Genomic DNA, 12067 nt, shown 5'->3' with positions numbered 1-12067 from the left:
ACCAGCCTGGCCAATATGGCGAAATCCCATCTCTACTAAAAATACAAAAATTAGCCTGATGTGGTGGCGTGCACCTGTACTCCCAGCTGCTCAAGAGGCTGAGGCAGGAGAATCACTTGAATCCGGGGGGCAGAGGTTGCAGTGAACCCAGATGGCACCATTGTACTTCAGCCTGGGTGACAGAATGAGACTCCGTCCACAAAACATATATAAATAAAAAAATATATATATGGAAGGGAGCAAAAGAAACTAGCCCAGCATTTACCTGTGGTGAGGGTAGGGGTGGATAGGGAGCAAGTGGTATATACTTTGCAGTATATATGTTGCCACAGTGACAGTGTTACCTATTCAAATACAGATGGACCCCAACTTACAATGGTTCAAGTTAATGATTTTCGACTTTATGATGGGGCAAAAGCAATACACATTCAATGCACTCCTCGATTTATGATCAAACCCATCATATGTTGAAAATATCATAAATCGACTTCTAATACAATATTTTCAACATATGATAGGTTTATCTAGATGTGACCCCATCTTAAGTTGAGGAGTGTCTGTAATTAAACCAAAAGAAAACAAAAACAAATATATATTAAAGATAAGCCTTATTTAGCTTAATGAAAACAGACTCAGATACTCATAAGATTTTGCCTCCAGAAGGCTGAGTTTTGTTGTTTTTGTTGTTTTTGAGACGGAGTCTCACTCTGACGCCAGGCTGGAGTGCAGTGGCACAATCTTGGCTCACTGCAACCTCTGCCTCCCAGGTTCAAGCGATTCTCCTGCCTCAGCCTCCCGAGTAGCTGGGATTACAGGTGCGCACCACCACTCCCAGCTAATTGTTTTGTATTTTTGGTAGAGACAGGGTTTTACCATGTTGATCAGGCTGGTCTCAAACTCCTGATCCCAGGTGATCCACCGGCCTCAGCCTCCCATAGTGTTGGGATTACAGGCGTGAGCCACCACACCCGACAGAAAGCTTACCTTCTTCACAGCTTGCTCTTTGATAAACTGGGGCCTGAAGGGAACTTCACTGGGGGAAAAGGGTACCAGGAGGAAGAACCAGCTGACCATCTTCCCTCCCTCCCACCAGACCTACTCGGGCTTGTTCTGCGTGACAGTCAACCCCTACAGGTGGCTGCCCATCTATGGGGCCCGTGTGGCCAACATGTACAAGGGCAAGAAGCGCACAGAGATGCCACCTCACCTCTTCTCCATCTCTGACAACGCCTACCACGACATGCTCATGGGTGCGTCAGGGTGGGCTCGCTTTGCTGGGGCAGGGGTGGCGGGAGACAAGCCTTCCTTTGCCATTGTGGCTCCAGACGCATTAAGACTTTGTGATACCCCATCCTAACCCTGACCCTAACCTAACCCTGAGCTACCAGTTGAAGTTCTTTGCTAAATGTTGAGCAGCAGCTGCTGCTACTGGGTGCCAGGGCTCAGTGAGTGTGCTGGGCACTTGCTAGGCACCAGCCCTACCTCACACCCTATCTCATTTAAGCTTCACAAACCCATGGGATGCCAAGGTAAGTAGGTAAGTAACTTGCTTAGAGCTCAAGTTAATGCTCTTAACTATTACCTGTATGATCTTTGCTGCATATTATAGTGATTCCTCTATGTGATTTTTTTCTTTTTTTTTTTTTTTTTTTTTTGAGATGGAGTTTCACTCTTGTCGCCCAAGCTGGAGTGCAATGGTGCGATAGCTCACTGCAACCTCCACCTCCTGAGTTGAAGCAATTCTCCTGCCTCAGCCTTCCAAGTAGCTGGGATTACAAGCATGTGCCACCATGCCCAGCTAATTTTTATATTATTAGTAGATATGGGGTTTCAACACGTTGGGCAGGCTGCTCCTGAACTCCTGACCTCAGGTGATCCACCCACCTCGGCCTACCAAAGTTCTGGGTTTACAGGCATGAGCCACCGCACCAGGCCATGATTTGTATTTAAGAGATGGGGTCTCTGTTGCCCAGGCTGGAGTGCAGTGGTGCAATCTTAGCTCACCGCAGTCTAGAACTTCTGGGCTCAAGCAATCCTCCTGCTTCAGCTTCCTGAGGAGCTGAGACTATAGGCATGCGCCACTATGCCCAGATAATTTTTTAATTTTTTGTAGAGACAGGGTTTCACCATCTTGCCCAGGCAGGTTTTGAACTCCTGGGCTCCAGCCTCAGCTTCCCAAAATGCTGGAATTACAGGCATGAGTCATGCTGTCCAGCCCTCTGTGATTTTTGTCCTCATTTCTCTTTATGTTGCTTAGGGCTGGGTAGCTTTATGGCAACTCTGGGCTGGTAGAAAGAGTGGCTGATAAATTCCTGATCCTTTCTGCAAGGGTGTACACTGCAGGGATGGGCACGGGGCCACAGATCCCACAGGATCCTGGATTTTGGCCTCCAAGTGTAGCCAAGGCCACGATCTAAGCCAGTTGGAATCTGGGGAAGCCCTGACTGGCTGGGGCATTGTTGAATGCCTAGTTTCTAAATGTTTCCTAATTACACCTTCCTGTTTCTTGTTTTCTTCCCTACAGATCGTGAAAATCAGTCTATGCTAATCACGTAAGTGTCTCTTCCATCTCTCAGTCTATACACATATAATTAGATCTGTGTCTTACACATATAATCAAGCCTTCCTAGAATTAATTGTGGGACTTTGTTTGGAACTCTGCAGGCAGTGAGTGGGCTTAGCAGGGCGGGTGAGGCTGCACCTGCTAAACTGATGGGGTGGCCTCCCTGTCTCCTGGACCTCCCCACCTGCCTGTCTGTCCTAGCTAGGGGGTGAAATGTGAACAGAAATGTGTACCTTTGAGGCCAGGTGTGGTGGCTCACACCTGTAATCCCAGGGTTTTGGGAGGCTGAGGCAGGAGGATCGTTTGAACCCATGAGTTTGAGACCACCCTGGGCAACATAGTGAGACCCCATCTCTACAAAAAATTAGCCAGTGTGGTGGTGCACACCTGTATTCCCAGCTACTCAGGAGGCTGAGACAGGAGGATTGCTTGAGCTCAGGAGGTTGAGGCTGCAGTGAGCTATGATCACACCACTGCACTCCACAGACGACAGAGCAAGACTCTCTCAAAAAAAAAAAAAAGAGAGAGAGAGAGAGAGAAAAGAAAAGAGCACTTTTCCTTTCTTTGAGATGGAATCTCACTCTGTGGTCTAGGTTGGAGTGCAGTGGCACTATCTCGGCTCACTGCAAGCTCCGCCTCCTGGGTTCAAGCGATTCTCCTGCCTCAGCCTCCCGAGTAGCTGGGATTACAGGCACGTGCCACCATTTCTGGCTAATTTTTGTATTTTTAATAGAGACGGGGCTTCACCATGCTGGCCAGGCTGGTCTCGAACTCCTAACCTCAGGTGATCCTCCCACCTCGGCCTCCTGAAGTGCTAGAATTATAGGCATGAGCCTCTGTGCCTGATTAACTTTTGTATTTTTAGTAGAGATGGGGTCTCACCTTGTTGGCCAGGCTGATCTTGCTTCTTTTCTCTGCGGCTGACCGCCCCCTCTTCCCGCTTCTCTTGTCTGCTCTTTTTTTCCGCCTGCAGCGGAGAATCTGGTGCTGGTAAGACTGAGAACACGAAGAAGGTCATCCAGTACTTTGCCAACATCGGAGGAACTGGCAAACAGACCACAGATAAGAAGGTAGAGCTGACTGGGTGGGCCCAGGGTCTATTTTCCGTCTTCAGGCTTCTGAGACACACACAGTGGCGACCCTTCAATCTTCACAGCTGCTCACAGCTTAGGGCCATTTTACAGATGAGGAGACTGAGGCTTAGAGCGAAGTGATTTGGATGGGGTCACACAGGGAGAAGGTGGCCATAAATCAGGATCTTCTCCCCGAGGACTTGTTCTGCTGCCCCAGGCCATGTCTGTGTCCAGGGGGACAGGTAGCAGAGCCCCTTGTACTTGGCAGAGGAGAAACGGGAAAGTTCGCTGCCTGTTAAGTGGCTTCTGCAGGCCCTGGCTGCCCCAGGGGCACAAAGAGCCTTAGCTGGGCAGCCAGCTAAGGCAACTGTAAAAGGCCGACAGAGGCCAGGCACAGTGGCTCATGCCTATAATCCCAGTACTCTGGGAGGCTGAGGTGGGAGGTCACTTGAGTCCAGGAGTTAGAGACCAACCTGGGCAACATAGCAAGACACCATCTCTACAAAAAACTTTAAAAATTAGCTGGGAGTGGTGGCATGTACCTATAGTCCCAGCTACTCAGGAGGCTGAAGTGGGAGGATCACTTAAAACCAGGAGTTGGAGGCTGCAGTGAGCCAAGATAGTGCCACTGCACTCCAGCCTGGGCAACAGAGCAAAACCCTGTGTCAAAAAAGGGGCGGGGGGATGTGTAGGGAGGGGTTTCAGACTTGCTCAGAGGGCTCTCTGCCAACAGCAGAGTGAGGAAACAGTAGCTAGGGATCAAGTCCAAGTGGCTGCCCATGTCCCCAGGTGCCTGTCCCAGTGTCATGGAGCCACAGAGGGACAGACGCTGTCAGGCAGGGGCCCTCCTCCCAGGTTACTACATGCAGCCCCTCTGGCCCTGATTTTCTGGCCACCCCAAGGCCATTCTCCTCCTGGGTTCCCAGCACATGAGCCACTGTCATTTGCAAGCCCAGTCCCTCAGCCCTGGCCTCCCAGGCAGCAGCCAACTAACTTTGGGTTTCTTTCTGCGTCAGGGGTCTCTGGAGGATCAGATCATCCAGGCAAACCCCGTGCTGGAGGCCTTCGGGAACGCCAAGACCACCAGGAACAACAACTCCTCTCGCTTCGTAAGTGTGGGGGCTGCATGAGAGGCCCCCCGGGTGGTGAGACAGGTGTCACGACCCCGCCCCAGGTAAAGAAATGGAGGCTGGTTTAAATTAAGGTCAAAGGGGTGGGGCAAGTGAAGACATCCCCTTCCCAGAGATGTTTAAGGCACAGCAATCAGAATCAAATTGGCAACGAGACAAAACGAATTCAAAAGACAAATAATCCCTCGTGGAATTCAGTGCAAGATTTGAAGACTCTTCCTAACTGGTCCAATCAGCCTCAACACCGAGAACTACAAATTGCAAATTTCACAGGTCATTTTGTATCAAAACATCAATTATGAAGCACGTAGAATTTTTCAATGGTACGAAAACATTCTCTGGGTTCTGCAGAGACCCGGACAGGGTTAACTTTTTTTTGTTTTGATTTTTTTTGCCCCTCAGAAATTGGTTTTCTTTGAAGTATCCAAGTCTTACATTTCTCAACAAAGAAAAAAACAAAATCTCTATTAGCATAAAAGAAGGAGGCTGGGCACAGTGGCACACTCCTGTAATCCCAGCACTTTGGGAAGCCAAGGCAGGAGGATCCCTTGAGCCCAGGCAGAGTTGCCAGGCCAGCCTCGGCAACATAGCAAGACCAGCCCCCATCTCTATAAAAAATAAAAATTAGCCAGGCATGGCCATGCATGCCTGTAGTCCCAGCTACTTGGGAGGCTAAGGTGGGAGGATCACCTGAGCCCAGGAAGTCGAGGTTGCAGTGAGCTAAGATTATGCCACTGCACTCCAGCCTGGGCAACAGAGCAAGACCGTGTCTCGGGGGGTGGGGGGTGGGGGGTAAAAAGTATCTAATCAGCAAACAGAACCCTCTTTAGTATTAATATTTAAGTCAAGTGGCTTTGATGCAGAACCTTGGCGACAATAAGGGTGGAGGCGCTGGGAGGTCACCTGGGGAGACAGATTAACAGCAGCAAGAAGCTGCAACCTCCTTCCACGCTGGAGGGACATAAGAGAGGTGCTGTCCTAGGGTCCTAGTGGGTTCTTAAACCAGTGCAGCTATCTGGCGGGAGCTGCAGTCACAGAGGCACCCTGAGACGCCAACTAGAGAGGAGCGATGCCCTGTCCTCGTCTCCCTCACTCCCGCGTCTCCTCTGGGGCTTCCCATCGGCAGAGCGCAGTGAGCTTGCACGAAGCCTGGGAAAACAGGGCTGGCAGGGGGTGAGAGGAGGAACAGAGGTGAGTGCAGACAGGCCCAGGAGCAGCCGAGGTAGAGAGAGAGAGTCCTGTTTCCGGGAGAATTTACTGATGGCTCTGCCATGCAAGCCAGAGAGAGGAATGACACGGAAGTCTCCCCATAAAGAAGCATGGGAGGTGCTCCAAATTCGCATGGTGCCTGGTCTCTACACAGAATTCCAAAGGGTAGCAGCCCTCCTGCTGGCACTTCTCTCCCTGACAAATGCCCCAAACCACAGACCCTAGATTTAGCTCCGAGACCTGTCCGTGTGCTTCTCTGCCTATCTTCGTGGGAAATCCACTACTGCAATAGAGCCCGGTTACATCCCCGCAGGCCCCGATCAGCAACCCTTGGCCAACTCTGGGCCACTTATTGCTCTAAAGCTATGTCCGACCTCCCTCCTGATCCCTCCCCTCTCTTCCCTGCTCAGGGCAAGTTCATCCGAATCCACTTTGGAACCACAGGGAAACTGGCTGGAGCCGACATCGAGAGCTGTAAGTCACGCCCTCCTTGGAGGGTTTGTCTGGGCAGCTACATGATCTGTGAGGCCCAGTGCAGCATGAAAATGAAGGGCTCTTGTTAAAAAATACCAAGAATTTCAGGCCAGGCGAGGTGGCTTATGCCTGTAATCCTAGCACTTTGGGAGGCCGAGGCGGGAGGGTTGCTTGAACCTAGGAGTTCAAGACCAGCTGGGCAACATAGTAAGATCCCATCTCTACAAAACAATGTGAAAAATTAGCCTGGCATGGTGGTACATGCTTGTAGTCCCAGCTACTCAGGAGGCTAAGGCAAGTGGATCGCTTGAGCCCAGGAGTTAGAGGCTGCAGTGAACAGTCACCAGTGGTGACTGTTCTGGGCTTTAAGGAGAGGGGATTCCTGCTTTGAACCTGGGAGGCGGAGGTTGCAGTGAGCCGAGACCACTCCATTGCACTCCAGCCTGGGCAACAGAGCAAGACTCCATCTCAAAATAAATAAATAAATAATCACACCACTGCACTCCAGCCTGGGCAACGCAGCAAGACCTTGTCTCTAAAAATCGTAATAATAATACAGGAATTTCGAAACAGCAGCAGAGGAGCATTAAACCAAGTGGGAGGTCCTTCTGATTGCAGCCTGTTAGTGCCCAGGAGGCTGGCCCCATTCCCAGGACGCCCTCCGTGACAGTCAGGTCCCTGGAGGCTGCCTGTCTGGGAAGAGCGAAACGTGGGGCTCACCACCACTGGTGCCTGTTCTGGGCTTTATGGAGAGGGGATTCCTGCTTTGTACGGAGCCCTGAACTCCAGGGAAACAGCTGGTACTCACCAGGATCTTCACTTCTTTTTCAGATCTCTTAGAGAAATCTCGTGTCATCTCACAGCAAGCAGCTGAGAGAGGCTACCACATCTTCTACCAGATTCTCTCAAACAAGAAGCCTGAACTTGTTGGTAAAGACCTTTATGTCTATCCACCTGCCCCTGACCTTGCTTTTCTTCTTTTCCATAAGGAAAGAATTCCCATGTGTAGGGAGTCTCGTGTCACTCCTGGGGTTCTGTGATAATGTCTTCAGTTTAAAGTGATGTGAATGGGGCTGGGCGTGGTGGCTCATGCCTGTAACCCTAGGACTTTGGGAGGCAGAGGCAGGTGGATCACCTGAGGTCAGGAGTTCAGGACCAGCCTGGCCAACATGGTGAAACCCCGTCTCTACAAAAATACAAAAAAAATTAGCCGGGCATGATGGCAGGTGCCTGTAATCCCAGCTACTCAGGAGGCTGACGCAGGAGAATTGGTTGAACCTGGGAGGAGGAGGTTACAGTGAGCCAAGATCACTCCATTGCACTCCAGCCTGGGCAACAGAGCAAGACTCCATCTCAAAAACGAACAAAGAAAGTCATGTGAATGGGTTACAGGGAACTTTCTCCAAGTTCTATTTGCACATCGCATCCTCATAGTAGCCAGATGAGGACCACTGTGGGCCCATTTCACAGATGAAGCTTTGAGTACCTGCAAAATCTGGGATATAAACAGGAGATGTGAGGCTTTAAACCGTTTGTGTCTGCAACCTGCTGCCTCTGAGCCTGGCGCTCAGGCAGCAGCACGGGGATCAGCCCAAGACCACGATAGGCTCTGCCAGTGCTTGCATGCACAGTCCCAACAGGCTCTCCTCTTGGCAGACACAGCATACACCAGGCACACAGCTCAGAGAGTGGAGGACACTCACCCACTCAACTGGATGCCCTTGTGCAGGCGCCAACATGCTCAATGGTACACGGCAGACCTCCCCAGACATAAAGTGGGAGGAGGGATGAAGGCTCAGTCTTACACACACACACACCTCCTAACCCAGCCAGAAATAAGGGCATTGAGTACCATTCCCCACCCACAGGTGGGCTTTATTTGTTTGGACAAAGTATACTTTTAAATTAACAGCATTTTGAGATTGGGAGACTTCACATAAAAATGCAATTTTCAGCCAGGTACAGTGGCTCATGTCTGTAATCCCAACACTTTGGGAGGCGAAGGCAGGAGGATTGCTTGACCCCAGGAGTTTGAGACCAGCCTGGGCAACATAGCAAGACCCTGTCTCTACAAAAAATAAAAAATGGCTCACACCTGTAATCTCAGTACTTTGGGAGGCCAAGGCAGGCAGATCACCTGAGGTCAGGAGTTCAAAACCAGCCTGGCCAACATGGTGAAACCCCATCTCTACTAAAAATACAAAAACTAGCTAGGTGTGGTGGTGCGCACCTGTAATCCCAGCTACTTAGGAGACTGAGGCACGAGAATCGCTTGAACCCGAGAGGCAGAGGTTGCAGTGGGCCGAGATTGCTCCACCACACTCCAGCCTGGTGACAGAACAAGACTCGTCTCAAAAAAAATTTTTTTATAAATAAATAACAAAAATTAGCCAGGTGTGGTGGTACCTGTGGTCTCAGCTACTCAGGAGGCTGAGGCAGGCAGGCCACTTAAGCCCAGGAATTCAAGGCTGCAGTGAGCTATGATTGTGCCACCACACTCTAGCCTGGGTGACAGAGCCAGACCCTGTTGAAAGACAGACAGAGAGAAAGAGAGAGAGAGAGGAAGGAAAGGAAGAAGGGACGGAGGGAGGGAGGGAGGAAGGGAGGAGAGGTTGGAGATGGCAGAGAAGAAAACCGCATGTCCGCCATTGGTTAACCTGCTTTGCTGCTCTTGGCAGAGAGTTTGCTGCTGGTCCCCAACCCTAAGGAATACCATTGGGTCAGCCAAGGCGTCACCATGGTGGACAACATGGACGACAAGGAGGAGCTGCAGATCACAGACGTGAGTGGGCAGGCAGAGCTGGAACAGGACGGGGAGAAGGCTTGGGACTCTGCGTGCATGGCCACTAGATCGGGGTGGCGGTGGGGACAGGAGCCCACTTAGAGTTGCCAGACAGCTGCCCAGATCTTCCCTGGAGATTTCTGGGGTTGCAGTCAGCGTTTTATTCCAAGCCCATTTTAGCAAGCTGAGTTTCTCTTTGCAGAGTCGAACTAGAATTCCGTGGGGACTTCAGGGGCCATCAACCCCATGCAACTTTTCCTCCTCCCCAGCCCAGCTAGAAGTGACTCTGTCATTCTTCTGGTCCCTACCACACCCTCTGGCTCCTCTTATGACACTCAGCACTCATGACTCCTGTTAGGATTATTTGTGTACTAGGTTCTGTCTCCTCTTGGACAACAGAATCAATTCCTGATTTATCTTTGCCTTCCCCTCACCTAGTACCTGGCATGAAGCCTTAACAATAATAATAGTGCCAGGCACGGTGGCTTACACCTTTAATCCCAGTGCTTTGGAAGGCTGAGGCAGGAGGATTGCTTGAGTCCAGGAGTTTGAGACCAGCCTGGGCAACATAGTAAGACCCCGTCTCTGCAAAAAAAGTTTAAAAATTAGCTGGGTGTGGTGGCACGCACCTGTTATGATAACCAGCTACTCAGGAGGCTAAAGTGGGAGGATCACTTGAGCCCAGGAGTTCTAGGCTGCAATAAGCCATGATCATGCCACCACACTCTAGCCTGGGCAACAAAGTAAGACTCTATCTCAAAAAAATAAAATAAAATAACTGGCCGGGCATGGTGACTCACAGCTGTAATCCCAGCACTTTGGGAGGCCAAGACAGGGGTATCACTTGAGGTCAGGAGTTCAAGACCAGCCTGACCAACATGGTGAAACCCCGTCTGTACTAAAAGTTCAAAAAATTAGCCAGGCGTGGTGGTGCATGCCTGTAATCTCAGCCACTTGGGAGGCTGAGGAAGGAGAATCACTTGAACCCAGGAGGTGGAAGTTGCAGGGAGCAGAGATTGTGCCACTGCACTCCAGCCTGGGCAACAGAGGGAGGACTCCATCTATAAATAAATAAATAAATAAATAAATAAATAAATAAATAAAATTAGCCAGGTGTGGTGGCACGCACCTGTTATCCCAGGTACTCGGGAAGACAAAGTGGGAGGATCACTTGAGCCCAGGAGTTCTAGGCTGCAGTGAACCATGATCGTGCCACTGTACCCTACTCTGGGCAAAAAGGTAAGACCCAATCTCAAAAAATAAAATAAAATAACAATAATAATACCTCCCTTTCTTGAGCACTTACTATGTGCCAAGCACTGGACTAAACGTTGTCACATCATTCTGATCTATCCTTATCATCACCATCTTGCAGATGATGAAACAGAAGCCAGAGAGGTTATTGTAAATAAATAAAATGACTATATTGCAGAACATCTGATCTGGGCCCCTTGGAGGAAAACAGAACTCTCCCTGTTCAGGGGATGTCCAATTCCAGCGTCCATGCCTTGCCACAGTGGCCCTTTGGCGTGGCCCCACTGTGGCTGTCCTATGGCCTCCACTATGTAGAATGAGAGGCCAGGGGTCACGTGACTTCATCTCTCTGTTGCTTTGCAGGAAGCCTTTGATGTGCTGGGCTTCAGCGCCGAGGAGAAGATGGCCGTGTATAAGCTGACGGGAGGTATCATGCACTTTGGGAACATGAAGTTCAAGCAGAAGCCCAGAGAGGAGCAAGCTGAAGTGGACACCACTGAGGGTGGGTGCTGGGGCTGGGGCTGCTCAGAGACAAGGTGGCCAGTGTGGGGAGTTCCCTGAGTTCCAGGGCTTTGTGACCATTTCAGGGATACGCCAGCTCTATGTGGCTGCAAACCATGCATGTTCAGACATTGATATTTTCAGAAAGGCACAATTGAGAGTCAAGACGTGATTTTGGTTTTGTGTTGTCGTTGTTGTTTTAATTTGTATTTATTTTTTGAGACAAGGTCTTGGTTTGTTGCCTAGGTGGGCGTGCAGAGGTGCAGTCATGCAATTGTGGCTCACTGCAGTCTCAACCTTTTAGGCTCAAATGATCCTCCTGCTTCAACCTCCTCAGTAGCTGGGACTACAGGTGCACGCCACCACACCTGGCTGATTTTTTTTCTGTTTGTAGAAAGGGGTCTTGCTATATTGCCCAGGCTGGTCTCAAACTCCTACCTTAACCACCCAAAGTGCTGGAATCACAGGCATAAGCCACCTTGCCCAGCTGCCACCTGATATTGAGCAAGTGTAGAAACTACCACGTCTTTGTTTTCTCATTGGCAAAATGGGATCTCCTCCACCCTGCCTTTCACCCCATCCCTGAACCACAAGAGATGTTGCCAGGTTTCTCCTGGACATGGCAACATCTTCCTTGCACTCACCTGATTTTCCCATCTCTACTCAGTGGCTGACAAAGTCGCCCATCTCATGGGTCTCAACTCTGGTGAACTGCAGAAGGGCATCACCAGGCCCCGGGTCAAAGTCGGCAATGAGTTTGTGCAAAAAGGTCAGAACATGGAACAGTGCCAAAACTCCATTGGGGCTCTGGGCAAGGCTGTCTACGACAAGATGTTCAAGTGGCTGGTGGCCAGGATTAACAAGACCCTGGACACCAAGATGCAGAGGCAGTTCTTCATTGGAGTGCTGGACATCGCTGGCTTTGAGATCTTTGAGGTGGGCCTGGCCTTGCATTTGGTTTTTGTTTTGGGGTGGCTGTCCTCCTTATGTAAGCTACTTTTTTGCTTATATAAGTTATAAAGTTCTCTTGTTTCTCACCTTGGACCTGGGGCAGACCAATCTCGGTTTGCCACTGGATCTC

At 50.2% G+C, this 12067-nt stretch overlaps 1 protein-coding gene across 1 annotated transcript in view; it reads left to right on the top strand.

Moving 5' to 3' along the window:
• The window catches only part of LOC112620927 (myosin-16), a 70738-nt gene that overhangs the window by 8258 nt on the left and 50413 nt on the right, over positions 1-12067 (top strand). Inside the window, exons 3-11 of the mRNA XM_025379965.1 lie at positions 1094-1250; positions 2525-2552; positions 3537-3633; positions 4653-4745; positions 6386-6449; positions 7281-7379; positions 9128-9235; positions 10853-10987; positions 11654-11922. Of these exons, the coding sequence (XP_025235750.1) occupies positions 1094-1250; positions 2525-2552; positions 3537-3633; positions 4653-4745; positions 6386-6449; positions 7281-7379; positions 9128-9235; positions 10853-10987; positions 11654-11922 (1050 nt within the window). The remainder of the gene's footprint in view (positions 1-1093; positions 1251-2524; positions 2553-3536; positions 3634-4652; positions 4746-6385; positions 6450-7280; positions 7380-9127; positions 9236-10852; positions 10988-11653; positions 11923-12067) is intronic.

The sequence above is a fragment of the Theropithecus gelada genome, chromosome 3, assembly GCF_003255815.1.
Source record: "Theropithecus gelada isolate Dixy chromosome 3, Tgel_1.0, whole genome shotgun sequence".
In the NCBI taxonomy this organism is placed as follows: domain Eukaryota; kingdom Metazoa; phylum Chordata; class Mammalia; order Primates; family Cercopithecidae; genus Theropithecus; species Theropithecus gelada.
The sequence above is the reverse complement of the archived record's forward strand: the minus strand, read 5'-3'. Positions and strand labels throughout refer to the sequence as shown.